At 59.2% G+C, this 18,255-nt stretch overlaps 1 protein-coding gene across 1 annotated transcript in view; it reads right to left on the reverse strand.

Annotated features, from left to right (window-relative positions):
• FER1L5 (fer-1 like family member 5) overlaps positions 1-18,255 on the reverse strand; it is a 35,764-nt gene that overhangs the window by 2,863 nt on the left and 14,646 nt on the right. The window contains 25 exon segments of the mRNA XM_027128629.1: positions 720-859; positions 1,069-1,217; positions 1,430-1,600; positions 2,005-2,096; positions 2,307-2,468; positions 2,943-3,062; positions 3,377-3,481; positions 3,618-3,668; positions 4,449-4,474; positions 4,629-4,791; positions 4,872-5,018; positions 5,866-5,925; positions 5,927-6,148; positions 6,471-6,647; positions 7,189-7,370; positions 8,258-9,002; positions 9,098-9,276; positions 9,820-9,922; positions 10,447-10,561; positions 10,887-11,050; positions 12,203-12,343; positions 13,275-13,430; positions 13,506-13,683; positions 14,388-14,488; positions 15,314-15,438. Of these exon segments, the coding sequence (XP_026984430.1) occupies positions 720-859; positions 1,069-1,217; positions 1,430-1,600; positions 2,005-2,096; positions 2,307-2,468; positions 2,943-3,062; positions 3,377-3,481; positions 3,618-3,668; positions 4,449-4,474; positions 4,629-4,791; positions 4,872-5,018; positions 5,866-5,925; positions 5,927-6,148; positions 6,471-6,647; positions 7,189-7,370; positions 8,258-9,002; positions 9,098-9,276; positions 9,820-9,922; positions 10,447-10,561; positions 10,887-11,050; positions 12,203-12,343; positions 13,275-13,430; positions 13,506-13,683; positions 14,388-14,488; positions 15,314-15,438 (3,974 nt within the window).

The raw sequence follows: 18,255 nt of genomic DNA on the forward strand, positions 1-18,255 counted from the left end.
ACCACATCCTAAGGATGTCAAGCTATCCACAAAGCACAGGGGTCTAGGAAAGAAGGGTTGAAGCTGGTGAGAAAAGGGGAGACAAAAGAGTTAAGAGGGTAGGACTACCAACAGTGGAAGACAGATTCCTTTAAACCATGTGACCTAGGTTTATTCTTTTGAAATTGGCCCGATTTAATGAGAAAACAGGTTTAATGAGGATGGTTTTAAAAAGTGCTCAGTAGAGAACTTTGTATCTAGAATGTGCTATCAGCTTGAGAGATTTGGAGAATGAGGTGAGCCATTCTGGTGGCTGGAGGGTAGGGGATAATTAGGGTGCCTGTGGGGATTTTTATTCCTCCTGTTAGGGGTTCCTTGCCGTGGAGAAAACACAGCCTGCACTTAACAGCCAAGCCGGGGCTGTGATGCCTGCACTCTGACCCCAGGTGCTGCCTCCTTAACCCTCCCTCAGGAGAGACTAAGGCAGTGCTGGCACCGGCGGGGAAGGCCCCGAAACACTTCCACAGCTGACACGGGGCCTCGGTTTCTTGTTGGTGACTTTTCCAGCTCTGAACTTCTCCATTCTAAGAGACACCACTGCGACTTCTTGCTTATTAACATGCACAGAACGTGCTTGTCTTCTTTTCACGTACATCTGTGGGTGCCCGGCCTCTCCTTCCCCTCTTGTCCTGGATGGGTGGGCTTCCCCACCTCCTGATCCAGCCCCTCCAGTCTCATACCTGGTCGATGCCCGGCTGGCTGTCGCTGTACAGCGTGCGGGTCTCCACGTGCTCAGGTACCAGTCCCTGGGTGTGCAGGAGGTACAGCGCAAGGCGTTCTTTCTTAGATCCCAGAAAGCGAGCAGTAGGGGGCTTCAGCTCTAGATTGGAGGGGGATGGAAGGAGGGGATCACGAGGTCATTAGCCTTCCCGTCTCCCACGTAGGCCCCTTCTCCACCCTCAGCCTGGGCAGTGGACTTGGTTATCCGTTACAGGCGAGAAGGGGAGGCGGGCAGCTCCTCCATCCTGTAGCCCCACTTGTCGCAGAGGCCCAGCTCTGTGCTTTCTGGCAGTGTGCTGTGCTTCTCACCAAAGCTTTGCAGTCTGAATTTTTTCCCATTGTAAAACACAGAGTCATCCTCAGGGCTGAACAGAGGCGGAGGCAGTCCTTTCTGCCTGGCATGGCGTTCCAAGAGCAGGCTTGGGGGCATCTGATCCCGCCACCTAAAGGGCCCTGACCTGTGGGGAAAAGGTGGGGAGATCTGAGTCCTGGAGAAGCCTCTGCTTCGAGCTGCAGGCTGACCAGTGCTGGGAGCAGGGGTGCAGACAGGTGCGGGCCCTGGTTCCCCAGCCTGGGATGCAGGCGTCTTCGAGGGGAGCCGTGGGCTTACTCTTCCACCACCACCCCCCCCACCCCGTGCTCCCTTGCCCTGGTTCAGGTCCACGCTTACTGGCAGTAGGATTTGGAGAGCCCACAACGAGCTCCAAAGCCAGACAGGAGTCGGTTTTCAAGGTCAATGACTGTGGTTCCAATCTTATCATCGGGTGAAAATAGGTCAAAGTCATACAGCTGGATCTCTAGGTCCTTCTCCAGGGGGATGGTGCAGCTCATTTCAAACATCCTTGGGTGAGGGTGTTGGAGACACAGAGACCGAGGACCATGTTATCTACACAGCTCCCTCTCCAGCATCCCAACCACACGTGCCCGTGCTCTACCCCCTGTTTGGCCCTGGTGAATTTGGAGAGCAGAGCCTGGGATGGCTCTTGTCCGCCAATAGCCATCCCTCAGTCGTGGCTGGGAGTGACTTTGGACAGGCCTGGGGTGTGGGACTCTGAGCTCCCTTCCCAGGCAAAGTGGTTGAGGGGGGAGGGGAGAGCTGGGCTGCCCATCAATGCATCTTCTGTCTGTTGGACACTGTGCTAGGAACGTGGAGGCTAGAAAGGAACGTGAGAGTTCTCTGCCTTCTAGAACTGCTCCCGGCACAGGGAGCGGGGACGTGGGGTCGGGTGCGTTGGGGCATCTCACACGCCAAAGATGGGGTCCAGAGTGTTGGGCTGGTACTTGTCCCGGTTGCCAAGCTTTGTCTTTCCCAGTTTCAGGATCACATAAGGGTCACACTGGGGTTCAGATAGACGTGAGAGAAGGACGGGAAATGCAGAGTCAGCCCAGGTTGGTCAGGGAGGGCGGGAGTGGGGCAGAAAGGAGCCCCTTGTACCAGATGGGGCCTGTGGGAAGTTGGCAGTCTGGGTGTCAGCCTGAGGGAGCTCTGGGATGCTGGGGTGTAGGGTGAGGTGAGGGGGGTGCCCGGGCTGGGGGCTGCTCGTTACCAGGCCGTTGGTGTCTTGGGGCTGCAGGTTGGCTGCTCGCACCACGTACACCCGCACCAAGCACTGCTGAGGGAAGTCCTCTTTCTTAGGCCAAGGCAGGAACTGGCGAGGGGGCTTGGGGGTGTCTGGATTCTCAGGAAAGGGGTAGACACGGAATTGGCCCTGTGTGTGTGTTGGGGAGGGAAGGTATTGGCCTCTGGCCTGGCTCTGTAGAGCCCTCCAGGAGGTACCCCTGGTCTGTGTTGAGGGTGGCAGGGATGAAACCCGTGAGGACGGGTAGGGGCATGTGCCGCAGAGATGCTCTACGGGGACCACGGTGGTGTTTTCCGCTGAAGGGAGGTCTCGTTCCACCCCCACCCATCCCTTGGGGTCCGCACTTGTTTTCGAAGGCTCTAGGGCCTCCGAGAGCAGCACAGGCCCGAGCTGGGACTGAGAAGCCCTCGCCCTTCCTGAGTTGGGGGAGGCCACCCTGAGTCCCTGCAGAGGTCAGTCTCTGCCCCCCACTCCCAAGACTGTCAAGCCCTCCGTGCCCCATCCTCATGCCGAGCGTATAGAACCAGCGCTCCTGTCAGAGTCTTCCCTGGACAGAAGGGGCACGAGGTGACAGGTGCAGCTAGGCAGGGCTGGGACACGCACCTTGAACTCCCCTACCACAGGGCTGTCCAGCTTGGGCCTTTCTTGGTAGAGTCTGAAGGTCTGGCAGAAGTCCTGCAGGCCCTGGAAGGCTGGCACGGCCTCCAGCTCGCAGTCGTATACCTGTGGGAGGGCGTGTGGGGCCCGGCTGGCGGGGAGCTGGCCAGGGCTTGGGGGGACCATTCCTAGGACCGGGGTTGAGGGGCCACCCAGGTCTCGCCCCAGAGCATCTGCCCCGGGGTCAGCAGAGCTGCTGCTGGTGGGCAGCCCTGGTTCCTGAAAGGGTGTGGCCTGTGGCGGCGTGGCCAGGAGTCTTGTGAAAAGGAAGCCGCCCCCCGACTTGGTGGTTCCCCAAGGACTCGGGGCTGGGTTTGTTGGCCTCTCCCCGCAGATTTTCTCCATCCTTCATCAGTCTCCCGTCGTAGGGGCCTGCAAACCTTCAGGGTGTGATACTCTTTGTACTTGTACTTTAGGGACAGGGGAGCATCTCCTGTGGCCCAGAACAGCTTGCTCCACCAGTCCACTTCCTGGTCGTGTTCATCCTGGCAGTGAGGAGGAGGGGCATTTTGGCCCTCGGGGAGAAGGCACCGTGGCCTTCCTCTGCCCGGAGTCATGCTGCCCCACCTCCCTGAGCTGCCTGGACTTGTTCCTTATTCCCCGGGGCTGAGCCTACGTCACCTCAGCGTTGCTGGACTTGAACCAGAACTTTTCATAAAGGTAACCTAGGAGCTGAAAAATGATGGCGGTGAGCTAGGCAAGGCCTGGCCGCCCGGTCCGCCCACCGCCTCTGACTTCCGAGCTCAGAAGGGGTTCGAGGCCACGGCTTCCTGCCCTGGCTCCCTTGCCCTTCACAGAGGCTTTTTAATTCAGGGATCCTCAGACATAGGACTGGGGCTGAGAAGGAGGGTCAGGTTAGTTCTCGGTTCTCATTGCCCACAGCTCCACACTTAACCCTGGAAAGGCTCAGACGTTCAGAGCCTCAGGCCCCACCCCAGGCCTCCTGAAGCTGAGTCTGCTTTTGCTCCAGATGCCAAAGGATTCCTGTGCTTTCGAGGTTGACAGGTGCTGCTCTAGAGCAGCAGTTCTGAACTTTGGAAACACTGGAATCACCTGGGGCGGGGGTGGGGCGTAGGTGGTTTGGGCTTGAATAAAATAATTGCTGCTTCTGGTTCCTACCCCCAGCAACTGGTCAGAAACCATTTTGGGGGGGGGGGCGGGCTGTGCAGCACGTGGGGTCTTAGCTCCCCGGCCAGGGATCGAACCCATCCCCCCTGCAGTGGAAGCGCGGAGTCCTAACTACTGGACCGCCAGGGAAGTCCCTCAGGATTTTTAAAACTCTCGGGCATTTCTAATGTGCAGTCCAGGTTGAGATCACTGCTTTCGCGTTTCCGTGAACAAGTAGGCCTCACGCTGGGGGCGCGGATATCGGAACTCTGTTTAATCTGTACCCTCCTCAGACACGAGGGCTGTTTCCTCTAAATGGCATGGGGCCTCCAGCCCTTTACTCACCTCCTGGTACTTCTTCACAGACAGCACTGCGTGGAGAAAGCGCAGTCATGAGTCTCAGGAGAAGGGAGAAGTGGGGGGGAGGGGAGGGCCACCAACCCAGCAGGACAGCCAGGGCCTTGGCCACTCCCAGTGCCAGCGTGTTGGTGAGGTCTGGGAAGGGGCAAGGAGAAAGGGCCGTACTTGGAGGCCGTGGGGGCATGTAGTCCTGAGCCCACGGGTCACAGAAGTAGGGCTGTAGGGAGTCAACGTTGGCCTGACCCACCACGGTCTCCTGGCCGAAGTCCTGGTTGTCCACCACCTTCAGCACCAGGGGCAGCGCGAAGGCCTCATCCGTAGGCATGTACTGCAGCCCCAGGGAGAGGCCAGGGCGTGAGGCTTCCCACGAGCCGGGGCTGCCCCAGCCCTGGCCCAAGGCCTTCTCACCAGTGTGAGGAAGAGGGTTGACTGGGTGAAGTTGGGATTGGTCTGGAAGTCCCTGATGGGCTCTGTCTGCACGGACTCTTCCCAGCATTCCACCAGGAGCCGGGGCGAACGCACCTGCTTCATGTTCCGAAGGCCCCAGACCAGCATCTGCCGGAACAGAGAGGGAGGGTGGGGGGAGGGGCAGGCGGCCCCTCTGATGGGGTCCTGGCCTGGGAGCAGTGGGGCCCCAGGGGGCCTGCATGGCCAGGGCACGAGGCTGGGTGAAGGCAGAGTCCGAAGGCCCACCCAGTCCTCCTGTCCTGTGAGGGGTGAGTCCTCCAGGCCTGGACGCTGTCGTCGCTCCTCCACGAGGGAGGTGCCCATTAGGTATTGCCCTTCCTCCCCCGCTGCCCATCTGGCCTCTAATCATCTCTCTCAGGGGTTACCTCCCGCTGCCGGCTGCCCCCCAGGCCCGCAGCAGCTGGAGTGCCCCGGGGTTCTTGGGCACCTCGGTGCCGTCCAGCTCGTGGCTGACCTGGATCCCACAGAACTCCACGGCCAGTCAGCGAGCCAGCACCCGGGGATCTCGCTCTCAACGGACAAACACTGGGTACCCCAGGAGCTGTCCACACCCTACTCATTGGGCCGCCTCAGGGCCAGAGTGGAAACCAGCCAGGTGGTCTGATCTTGGCTCCAGTGAGGGGAGGACCTGACCATCTTCCGCTCTTTGCCGCAGGGCACGTAGGTTCTGACCTGGGCGCCTCCATGCTACTTTCAGAAGAGGTGAGAAACATCCTGGCATTTGGAGTCAGGCAGGGCCGGGCCTAAACCCTGGCGCTGCCACTGAGCCCCTGTGTCACTGTGCGTGGATGTGTTGTCTCTCAGAGCCTGAATTTCCGTCTCTGGAAGGTCGTCCCTACTTTTTGCACAGGGGCCTCATGAGGCTTACATCTGTAGGTAATGGTTGCTAAAGCCCTTTGTCTACGACCCACTGCAGAGGTTTGCATGAAAATACTTTTAAATGTTCTATCAGAACTTCATTTCTCTCCTGTCTCCCTCCATCTCTCACATGGTATCTTCTCGGGGTCCAAGCTTTGGAGCAGGTAGGCAGGAGGCCCAAGGGGGTCAGCAGAGAGCGCACCGTGGTGCTCGACTGCTCTGGGGGTGGCTTGCGCCCTGCCCACCCGCCCTGCTCCACGTGTCGTCACCTCAATAGCCATTTTCCTTAGCGTGGGCTGGATGCTCTTGGGGAGGATGTAGATCCCACTCTTCCAGGGAACACTTAAGAGTGGCAGCTGCTGTCTGAGACTCTGAAGGGATGAGGTTGGAGAGCAGGGAGCCTGAGGCCCTGTTGGGCTGGTCCTACTGTCCCCCGCCCCGCCACACACGCAAGCAGGACCCTAAGAGGCTCAACTGCGGCGGCCCCGGAACCCTATGGGCAGAAGCTGGCAGGGGAGTTAGGGAGAGGTTGGGCAGGCCGGCACCTCCCAGCCCAGTGTTCTGGTTCCCGGGCCCCAGGACTTTGCTGAGGGGCTGCGGTTGGGGGCCACTGGCTGTGGGGACATGTGGCAGGGGAGTGGGGCAGAGTGAGGGCGCTGGGCACCACACTCCCAGCCGGGCCCTCTCTCCCAGCACCTCAGTCTCGAGGATCAGCTCACAGGACGCCAAGATCTCGCCCTCTTCCTCCTCCAACCCTTTTACAAGGGGGTGCCACCTCATGGGGGGCAGGATCCGTTTTTGGACATCCAGCCAGACCACCGGTGACCACATGCTCCGTCCCCACAAGCTCTCATTGCCCTGGAGGGAAGGGGAAGTTCACAAAACATGGAGGCCAGGCTGGCAGGGGTCTGGCTCCTCCTGGGATTCTGACAACTCTAGGATCAATGCGATGTGCTCTGCGAATCAGGTCCCGCTGGAGAACTTTCCGAATATTCTCCTCTAAAATAAAAGCTCCTGGGTTCCCTGGTGGCGCAGTGGTTGAGAGTCCGCCTGCCGATGCAGGGGACGCGGGTTCGTGCCCCCGTCCAGGAAGATCCCACATGCCGTGGAGCGGCTGGGCCCGTGAGCCATGGCCGCTGGGCCTGCGCGTCCGGAGCCTGTGCTCCGCAACGGGAGAGGCCACAACAGTGAGAGGCCCGCGTACCGCAAAAAAATCAAATCAAATAAAAGCTCCTCACGGAATTCCCTGGCGGTTCGGTGGTTAGGACTCTGTGCTTCCACTGCAGTGGGCACAGGTTCAATCCCTGGTCTGGGAACTAAGATCCGGCATGCCGCATGGCACGGCCAAAAAAATACATTAAAAACTTCTCAGAGCTCTGCCCAGCCCAGCCCACCTTACCTGGGGGTCCCGCTGCCACAGTTCCAACACCACGAATGGCGGGCTCTCTTTGGTGTCCTGGGGGTTCTCGTACAGGAGGAGGTGCTGGAAGATGAGCGTCTGGGCCCACGTAGGGGCTGCAGAGCTCTTCAGGGTTTGGGTACACTGGCTGTGGTTCAAGAAGACCAACCGAATGAAGGGCGCTGTGGGTGGAAGGAGAGCTGTGCCTTTGAGCTGCCGAGTGAGGCTCTCCCCTCTTCTGGCTGCTGCCACCACCGGACTGGGTACCCGGGGAGGCTCAGGCCAGACAGCCACAGCCACTCCAGCTCCCCAGAAGGCCACCTCAGAGTAAGCCACAGAGCACATGGGCTTATAGCTAGAGGCCCCTTATACCATCATGGTTGGGGCCTAGCCGTCACAGACGCAGAGGGCCCGGCGGCTCCTCTGGAGGGGTTCTGGGGACCAGGCTACACGTGGCTGCCCTCACACAGCATCAGCAAGTGGCCTTGGCATCAAGGAACATCACACGACCCTCTCGACGAGGGTGCTGATGCCCAGTGGACACAGCTCCCAGCAGACATCCACTGCCCTGGCTCAGACCCTTGTCCAACAGTCTGGCTCCCAACAAACAGGGCCACTGCCAGCCCAAGGCAGGAGCACGTGACTCACCTGAAACCTCCCATGGGGCCTCCACACAGGGCTAGAAATTGCCACCCCTCCTCCCCACCCCTCATCTTCTGTCCAGCACAAGGAACAAGTGGTTCCCAAGCATGTCATCCTCTCTCTCGCCTTTGTGTCTCATCCTCCCTCTTCCTTGTCAAGGGCCAGCAAACTCCTCCTTCCTCTTCAAGGCTCAGCTAAGTGGCCTCCAGTGGGATGAAGCCTCCCTGTCTTGATTCCACAGTGTTGGGGACACACCACAAGAGCGGTCCCACCTTGTATTCCTTGTTCTTGTGTCTCTTCCCCAAACCAGGGCCATGAGCTGCTGGGGGCAGGGGTCTGCATGTGTGTCACCCCCTCCTCGCCACATCCTTTATACTGCTGGGTGGCCACATGGAGGGGCTGGGGGAGAAGAGGTGCCCACGCCTACCCTGGAATGTCTGGATGTGGTTAGACATCAGGTTCCGGGCCTGGTAGATGTAGCAGAAGAGCTGGTAGTAGTGGGGCTCTGGGTAAGAGAGGAGCTGTGTCCGCCACCCGTCCCCAGGATCCCCACCCCATGCCCCCTGCTCCCTGTCCTCAGGTGCTGGGTGTCTCCGGGGCCACCCAAGCCGACTCCCAATTGAATGCTCACTGTTGAAGATGCAGTAGATGAAGGGCAGGTTGGGTGGCTGGGTGATCTCTGGGGGAGCCCTCCAGGAGCTCCTGATTCTGTCCAGTCTCCGTGTCGACGACACCACGTCCGCTTCCCTCTTAGCTTGCTGTTTCATATCTAGACTCTGTGCCCAGGACAGACTCCCTGAGGCTCATAGGTGCCTTTCCTGCCTCCCCCAGCCCAGGCCCAGGTCACCCTTCTCCCCATCCAAAGCCTGAGGATGTGGTTCCGGGGCCCAGGTCCCCCCACCTGCAGTGGTCAGTGCATCTGGCCACACGGGGCGTCTCCGTCTGCCTGGCGCACCAGGGGGCCCTGGCTCCGGAGGTGGGGTTGCAGGGAAGAGACACCTAGCCCACTGGGGCTTTACCAAGGATCCCTCCAGGAGGAATATGGATGCAATGCCCTTGACCTTGTTGGGGGCCAGCCTGCGGTGCCAGCGGCGGCGGCGGAACTGGCTCTGGGGCTGAGGGTTCAGGTGGAACTTGGAACCGAAGATGCCGTACTCCCAGCCTTCCTCGTCCTCAGCCAGGCTGGGGTGGTGCTGCGGGGGGAGCAGAGTCACCCTCTCACCTGGCCAAGGGTGGGTCCCATCCATGGTCCCGCCAGGTCCCTGACCAGGCGGCCCCTCACCAGCTGCAGGAAGGACAGGGTCTCCTGCTCGTGGCTCAGCCTCCCGTGGTCCCGGTAGCGCACGCGCGCCCAGCGCCGGCGGCGGCAGGAGTAGTAGGTCTTCTCCACCGAGTTCCAGACCTGGGGCAGCCCCGAGGGTGGGATGCCCACTCCGTACTCCCAGCCTGAGGGACCAGGATACAGCCCGTGGGTGCCCAGGGGCCCACAGGCTCGGGGGCTCGGACAGGCCTGAGAGATAAGCCCTGGAAGGGCAGGCCGAGGGGTCAGTGCTGTCCCTCACGTCCAGGTCTCTCCGGCCACAAAGGAAGGTGTGGTCACACTGCGTCACCGGTGGCCTGGGCTCAACTGCCCATCTTACAGACAAGGAAGGTGAGGCTCACAGGCGTCCTGGGACCCGCACAAGGTCACACAGCCCGTAAGTAGCAGAGGCTGCATCTTGAGCCCAGGTCTTCCGACTCCCAGCCCACCGCCCCTTCCCTGGAGCCACCTGGGGTGAACCAGGCTCTGGACGCGACCCCAGTTCACGTGCTCGGGAGGCGCTTAGCACCTGCCCTGTCTCAAAGCTGGGGCCCACGTCTGTGGCAAGGGTGGAGGCCCTGCTCTCCGGAGACTGAGGCCCCCCAGGAACGCAGGCCTACCCCACCCGACAGCCTGGCTACTTTCAGTTCCAGGCCCTGCCGCCCTTAGCCGCTGCCCAGAGGACTGACCTTCACTGTCCACCGCGTGGTTCAGCTCCACAGCCCAGTTCTTCTTCACGTGCCAGCCTTGGGGACACTTCACATTCTCCCGGGCCTCCACGGGTTCTCCGTTCTGTGGGTGCACAGAGAGGGTGGGCCAAGGGCCGTGTTGCTCGCCTACTGCAGCCATCGTGGCCTCCAGCCTCCTGGGGCTCCTTAAATTTAAGTTCGTGAAAACTGAAACAAAATTCGGGAATTCCCCTGTGGTCTAGTGGTTAGGGCTCCGCGCTTCCACGGCTGGAGGCCCAGGTTCGATCTCTAGTTGGGGAACTAAGATCCCGCGTGCCGCGCGGTGAAGCCAGAAAAAAAGAAACAAAATTCAAAGTTCAGTTCCTTACTGAACTTTGAATTCTGGGTAAAAGCGCCACCTTCGAAAGGGGGAAGGAAAGGTGCCCACTCTGTCGTCCTTCCAGTCCCATTTAGGGCACCTCTCCCCACCACCTTGGGATACAAACCCCATCAGCGCTCACCCAAGGTCACACCAGGGAGCAGGGCTCAGTTGGTAACGCCTGATCCAGTGCTCTTTCCACTCAGACACCCCAGCTTCCAAGGTGCCCCCCTGGTTGAATCGCTGGCCCCCCCGCACCCCCTGCTCACCACGTCTGTGTTGGGGATGGCGGCAGGCCCCCAGGCCCCCGTGGCGTCTCGGCACTGGTTCTCGTACACCTCCTCCAGCACCTGGCTCTTGTTGATGTCTGTGTCCAGGAGGAGCCTGGGGGCAGTGAGACCTCAAGTTCCCAGCATATCTCCCTGAGCTTACAGGCCCCTGGGGTCCTCCTCTGTTGGCTGAGCACTGCCATACCTGGCAGCCCCACCTGCTCTGGGCAAGGCTGGGCAGCGGGGCCTGGCATGCAAGGTAGGGTGGTGGGTAGGTCCCCCTGTCCTATGCACCCCAGCCCCCGGAACCAGGCTGCAGTAGCTGTGTGCCCGCCTCTCTGGGCTGCTGCCTACTGGCCCTCCTGGGTAAGAAGCGGCGTCAGCTCCACTGCTGCCTGTCCAGGGGCTCACAGGCTTCGGGTCCCACATCCCAGCCTTACCTCCGCTGAGGTTCCACTGTCCATGGCCCCTGCCAGTGCCATCCATGGGGCTCCTTGAAATCTTCCTTGGGGAGGGCCTTGTGCCCCATGACGTCCGAGAAGCTGGGGCAGTGCTGCAGCCACTGCTGTCCCCACTGGTCCTTATACTTGGCCTCGTTCTCGTACTGGGGGAGGGGAGTCCATCAGTGCCTGCTGCCACCCCCAGCATACCCAGCACTGGCCCTAGGTCCCCCACTCTGGGCTGTAAGCACCTCCCAGAAATGTGGTAGTCAGGCAGAGGGCCATGTGGCACCTGCCCGGGGGCAGGAGCTGCGTTGTCGCTTGTAATGGGACGGCACCGCCCCCGCTGTCAATCAGCACAGGCAGCTGCCACTCATCAAGTGCTCACTGTGGCTGGGCCCGTGCCTAGGGCATTACATGAACTAACCCCTTTCAGCCGCACACTCCCATTTCACAGTTGAGGAGACTGAGGCTCAAAGGTCACCTCTACCCCAGGCGGCTCAGCTCTCGAGGAGTGGAGTGGGGTGGATGCCTGTGTTAGAGCCTGGTGGTGCCTGGGATGTGACCTGTCCACCCCGTGTCACTGCTGACCCTGGGGAACCTGGTCCTGCTCCACCACTGCCCTGTCTTTGCTGCCTCTGGACCTTTCTTCCACACTCCCCTTCTGGGCACGCACTCATCCTAAATCCCTCTCTGTCTCAGCACCTCAAGTTCTACAATCTATCCACAACATGCAACTTAGGAACCATGAAAATGTTTTGACAAAGTAAGTTAAAAAGCCCGAAACTCAAAACTTATTTCTCTTCTGTTCTCAGGACCTTCTCCTGAGCCATGTCCTCCCCTCCTCTGATTACAGAGCGGCCTCTGGCCGGCTGCTCACACACCTCCTGGGTTTACGGTTCTAAGGGAACATACCTCATTTCCGGCCCCTCTGACTGTCCCAGGCCTCCCCCTCCCCGGCACCACCAGGCTGGCCTGCAGGACCCAGCTGGGGTCGGCAGGGGTCCCGGGCTGTCACGCTGATGATGGACGAGACCCCCTGCAAGCAGTCGGAGCCTGGCTCACCTCACACAGCCTGAACGAATTGGGAGAAACTCCCCATAAACCTCCGTCTGGGTGAGAGTGACCAGCCCCAGGGGACCATTCAGCTGCGCTCCTGTCACCGCAGCCTACGGCTTGTCAACAGGGGACCTCTTTAGTTTCTGCCACCTCTCTCGAGCCCCTTTCACGGTTCTCGGATTCTGCCAGTGATGTTCATCTCCATCTTCGGAGCTGGGCTGTTGCCGGGTCACCCTCCCGCCGGCCCCACCCGGGGCCCCGCTCACCGTCTCCGCGGACACGACCACTTCGCCCTGGCGGAGCAGCTGCAGATCCTTGCTGTCGGTCACGTTGCCGAGCCACATGCAGACCCGGAGCTGGGCCGGGAGCGCGTCCTTCTTTCCTTCACCCTCTGGGTACTGAGCCGGAGGTAGGTCAGCAACCACGGGGGTGCAGGCCCCCAGGGGCAGGGGTGCGGGTGAGGGGGGGCACACACACCTGCCCCTTCACCCTGAGCCCTGGGAGCAGGGGCCTCACACTGAGCTGGGTGATGGCCATAACAGAGGCCGGTACGGGTGCCGCTGGGGAACCTGGGAATGCTCCAGGGAGGACTGGTGCTGATGGGGCCATTGACAACGGTGCTTGCTATGCGCCAGGCAACGAGCTAAGTGCTCTGATCCTCACACACCACCACAAGGCGGGCATCGTTATCGCCAGGCCCATTTCACAGAGGAGCAGGCTGAGGCCAGACACGCTCAGGAGTTGGCTCCGGCTCACACAAGCCAATGAGTGGTAGAGCCAGGATTCAAGTCTCAGTGATTCTTGCAGGATGAGAAGGACTCAGGTGGGCCCTTCCACCATGGCGGAAAGGGCAGTGGGGAGCCAGGGACGTCTCCGAGATGGAGGCAGTGTCCCCCACCTGCCTCCCAGGGCTGTCTTCAGGGCAGGGGACTTGTGGTCAGTCAGCCTTATTTATGGATTGTGTCTGATATGAGGGGCTGGCAACCAAACCTTATAGGTATTAAATATGTAGCTAGCAGCCAGTCGTGGTCCAGGGGAGACAGGACAGGGACAGGACCAAGTGAAGCATCAGATGATGGAGGGGACAAATTGGAGGAATAGTCATGGGTGGCGTGGACTTGGTGTCGGCCACATGCTGATGGTCCCAGGCCCCCGCCTTCCTCTGGAGAACTGTTTAAACCCCATTTCACCTGGTAAAGGGCCTGACAGAGAGGAAGCGGGCATGCCCTTGGGAGGCTCATGGGGGCTGCCCGGGGTGGGGGGGTTCAGGGCTTCTCCCTTGGGACGTCCTAGGCCCTCTCCTCCCCTGAGGACCCCTGGCCTCCCCACCTGCAGGAAGAGGGTCTGTGTCTTCCCACAGAACCTGCCGGAGTGCCGGGCCCCGGTCGGGGAGAACAGGATGGTGTGGGCGGGCACCTGTGCATAGGCCACTCGCTGCTCCCGGGACATCAGCCAGATCATCACGTCCGGGAGGTTTGTCTGGGGCTGCCGGGCGGGACAGCGTCAGGCCCACGTGGCCGGCTCCACGGCCCGCTCCCGGCCGGAGTGTCCAGCACCCACCTCGGGGAGCACGGCGTTGAGGCGGTACAGCCAGCCCTCCACGGTGGCCACCATGTCCCTGGGCTGGGCTTCCTTGGCCTTCCGGGCCAGCTCCTGCAGAAGGAGGCTGCGGAGCTGCCACCTCTTCTTGTCCAGGTCGGTTGCTTTGGGCTGATCAGTCATGCAGGGCAGTGGGCGCCTGTGGCCAGGACCGGGAGGGTGGGGGCTGAGTCTCTCTCCATGTCCCTTGCTCACCATCCCGCCCGGCCTCAGTGCCCTTCCTAGACCCAAGATCCTGCCCCGCGCCTGCTGGCCTGACCCGGGGAGCCCTGCCCACCCTCCTTAGGAAGCCCACTCACTGCGGTCCTGGCCCCTGGGTCCTCATCCTTCCCCTTCCCATCCTCCCAGCCCCTGCAGTGTGCCAGGCTCGTGCTCAGGACCTCCTCATGGACAGAGGTGTGAGCTGTGAGACAGGGGCCAACCAAACCCGGGCGGGAGTGGGGAGGATCCATGTGGGCTGCCGGGCCAGGAGGAGCCTTACAATGGCTCTTCCAGAACAGGCAGGACCCCAAAGAGGGCCTTGTGGATAGAAGGAGCGGCAGGGGAAAAGGTACGGGCCGGGACTGTGCAGGGCTTGTCTGGACAACGGGGAGGCTGGTTTGGGAGGAGCCCCAGGCATGGGTGTGGGGGGAACAGTGATGGGTGGGGAGGTCAGGGCCATTTTGGGGGTCCCTGAATGGGAGAGAGGCAGCTCTGTGGTTTGGGGAGAGATCTGCGCAGATCTCATATTTCCTGTGGAGGCAGGGGTGCGGAAGGGTGGCGGTGAGGGCTGTTCTGTAGGGTCCTGTCTGCCCCCCAGACCCTGTGTGAGCCTGCCCCGGGTGAGGTGCCCACCGCCCCTACTTGCAGTCCTCCATCAGCTCCCTCAGCAGTTTCTCCCACTGGAGGAGTAGAGCCGGGTCCCTTGGATTCCTCATGGATTTCAGGGTGTCCAGATTGGCTTTCTGCCCAGCAGGAGAGAAGTGGCAAGTGAGCATGGGGCTCCCTCAGGACAGGCTGCAGGGCTGATTGGCCCAAGATGGTTTCAGCCAGGACTTGGGGATATTTGAGGGGTAACCTGGGGATGTCAGTCCGAAGCTGTCACACGCCCTTGCAAGGCTAGGATTCCCACCCACCCTCCCAATGGGTGGCGGGAAGGAGCCAGGACAGGGTGGGACGGTGAAGAGGTTACAGGGCCCTGACACTGGGCTCCCCTTCTATCGGTGCGAGAAAGTCATATCTGAGGCGGGGGCACCAGGTGGCTCTCCTGCCTAAAACTGCTCTGCGGCTTCCTTCCTTAACAGTCATGAAGACCTTTTGTGATCGGACCCTTCCCAGCTTCCCTGGCCTTATTTCCACCTCACCTCCAGGCCCCCACCACCCCCGAACTTCCTATCACCATGGCTCTGCCTGTCGTTCCGTTCTCTACCCCCAGCAAGACTCTGCTCCAATGTCATCTCCTTTTTGAACACCTCCTCTGACTCTCCTCTCTTCATCTCCCCCACCCCAATCTCTCTGCCCCCATGGTTCTCCTGCATCTCCACCGCAGCCCTACTGCACTGCGTACCGCCTATTTGCATATCCGACTTCCCTGCTGGCGAAGACTGTGTCTACCCATCGTTGTGTCTTCAGTGCCTGTGTCTGGCACGTCTGTCTCAATTGGCGTGGAGTGCATGAGAGAGCTGAGTGACCGGGTTCCTAAGACTGCGATTCATTTTCCCAAGTCTCCCATCAATGACCCGGGTCCTTCCCTGTACCGCCACCCCATCCCCCATCCCCACACCACTCACCAGGCGGTCCCGAGTGAACTGGAGGAGGTTGAGGCAGTTCATGCGGAAGCTGACGTCCTCCCAGTAGGAGGTCACGGCCACGACGGGCTTGGTGTTGTACCAGGGCACATAATGGTAGATGTTCCCTGAGACACAGAGACACGAGCAGGGGGTGGGGGCTGGAGGTCTGAGGGACAGTGTTCCCTCACTGTGTCCCCTCAGAGGACCTTTCTTGGGCTACTTCATTCCTCTAGGATCTGCTAAGCATCCTTACTAGACTCCTCCTACTGGAAGGTGGGCTGCAGGCCAGTCCAGGATGGACGCGCTTTGATGAGCACAGCCGGCTGGCCGGAGCATTCACTGTGCTCAGTGTCACACAGCCTTACGGAGTCCCCAGTTTATAGGTGGGAAAACCCAGGCTAGTGATGGGAAGCAGTTTCCCTGTGGTGGCACAACCAGGTGGTATAAAGCAGGCATTCCGTTCCAGAGCCCGTGCCCCTAACTCAGGCAAGATGCCAAGGCCAGGGGCCTGCCCTGAGGTAGGGTCTTCCTTCTGGGTGGTGGGTAGGCACATGAGGAGTGGGTCCTGTGTTCGGGAGCCCCAGGGTTTGGTTGGCGTGGACAGACATCTGACGTGAAGGGCCTGCCGTGCAGAGGAGTGGGGTAGAGGAGTAAGCATGGACACAGCCAGTGATGGGCTTGGCAGGCTGGGTCTCCTGGCCATGATCCTTATTGAAAAGAGCGGGGGACTTCCCTGGTGGTGCAGTGGTTAAGAATCCGCTTGCCAATGCAGGGGACATGGGTTCGAGCCCTGGCCCGGGAAGATCCCACATGCTGCGGAGAAGCTAAGCCCGTGCACCACAACTACTGAGCCTGTGCTCTAGAGCCCGTGCTCCGAAACAAGAGAAGCCACTGCAATGAGAAGCCCGCGCACCTCAACGAAGACCCATCGCAGCCAAAAAATAAAATAATAAATAAATTTATTTAAAAAAAGAAAAGAGGGGGGAAAAGCTAGGTGAAGCATAAAGGAATCATTTTTTTTTTGTCTGCACTGTGTGGCTTGCGGGATTTTTGTTCCCCGACCAGGGATCAAACCCGGTCCCATGAGAATGAAAGCGCAGAGTCCTAACCACTGGACCACCAGGGAATTCCCAAGGGATTCTTTTTATGAGATGTATTGCTGGGTTGACATAAAAGCAAGAAATCCACAGAAAACAAAAATAAAGTAAAAGCAGAAAGTCCGTGAGGCAAGCGGAAGCAAAGCGGACTTTTGTCCTCTGAGTTTCTGGCAAATCTTGGAGAACCAGGTCTTTCTGACGACTGCCAGGGCCCAGGAGAGACAGCTGAGCACTGCCCGGGGTGGGCAGTCTAACAGGACACCCCATGTGACATGGGTGGAATTGCATCCCCTGTAAAACTATGTTGAAGTCCCAATCCCTGCTACCTTTGCATGTGACCTTATTTGGAAATAGGGTCATTGCAGCTGTGATTAGGTAAAACGAGATCGTACTGGAGTAGGTTGGACCCTTAACCCATAAGGACTGGTGTCCTTATAAGCAGAGGAGAGGGACAGAGAGATGACAGGCCTGTAGAGACACAGAGACAGAGGCAGAACGCCATGTGGAGATGGAGGCAGAGATGCAATGATATATCTACAAGCCAAGGAGCACCGAAGATGGCAGGCAACACGTAGGAGCTGGGAGAGAGGCGTGGAAGAGATTCTCCCCCAGGTCCATCAGAAGGAATCAACCCACCAACACCTTGATTTCAGACTTCTAGCCTCCAGAACTGTGAGAGAACTCATTCGTGTTGTTATAAGCCGCCCAATTTGCAGTACATTCTGATGGCAGCCCGAGCAAACTAGTCTGCTATGCAGAGCTGGCACTGCAAACCCTAAACCCTCATTCAGTGAGAAAGAATCCACCACACGGAAGAAGACAGTAAGGAAACTCGCCCATCTCCAGCGTGGCTCCGGGTAGAGGGGCAGGAATTTTCCTGAAAATTTGTAACCACAAGTGGGGCCTCATGCAGGTTGCATTCTTCACTCATGCCACCTGCACGGTCCAGAGAAAACTTGACGCAGTCTCTGGTTGGCAGTGCCCCTAGTGATAACTAGAGGAGGCAAAGACAAATCCTCACTGGAGCATGAAATTTGGGTCAAGTCCCAAAGGATTCCCACAGATAAATTTCCAAGAAAACGAGCAGCTAAGAAGCAATATACATACCCTCTACCCCAGCAATTCTGCTCCTACGTATACAACCAACAGAAAGGCATAGAACAGCATTATCAAAAGAAAAATGTTCACAGTAGCACTACTCATAACGGTCCAAAATCTCCTTCAGCAGTAGAAGGCATAAATAAATTACGGTATTTGCACAATGGAATACTATACAGCCATGAGAATAAACGAGCCACAACTACACCCAACAGCATCTAGGTTTGTGAATGCATTTCACAAATAAAATGATGAGCAAAAGAAGCCAGGCACAAAACAATACATACTATATGATTTCTTTTATATAAAGTTAAAAACCAGACAAAACCAACTGGCAGTTAGGAGAGGGATAGCAGCCCTTGGCAGAGAGGGGCTGAGGGCTCAAGGGGCCTCTAGGATGTCGGGACTTGGTTTCGTGGTCTGAATGTTATGTGGGTATGTTTGCCTTGCGGTAATTCATTGAGCTGGACGCTTTGGTTTGTGTACTCCTCCATAGATGTGTTATACTTGAATCGAAAGTTTACTCAAGGGCTTCCCTGGTGGCGCAGTGGTTGGGAGTCCGCCTGCCGATGCAGGGGACACGGGTTCGTGCCCCGGTCCGGGAAGATCCCACGTGCCGCGGAGCGGCTGGGCCCGTGAGCCATGGCCGCTGAGCCTGCGCATCTGGAGCCTGTGCTCCGCAACGGGAGAGGCCACAGCAGTGAGAGGCCCACGTACCGCAAAAAAAAAAAAAAAAAAAAAAAAAAG

This window comes from Aethalodelphis obliquidens, unplaced genomic scaffold, assembly GCF_003676395.1.
Source record: "Aethalodelphis obliquidens isolate GAN/ISIS:26980383/991018 unplaced genomic scaffold, ASM367639v1 scaffold35, whole genome shotgun sequence".
Classification (NCBI taxonomy): Eukaryota; Metazoa; Chordata; class Mammalia; order Artiodactyla; family Delphinidae; genus Aethalodelphis; species Aethalodelphis obliquidens.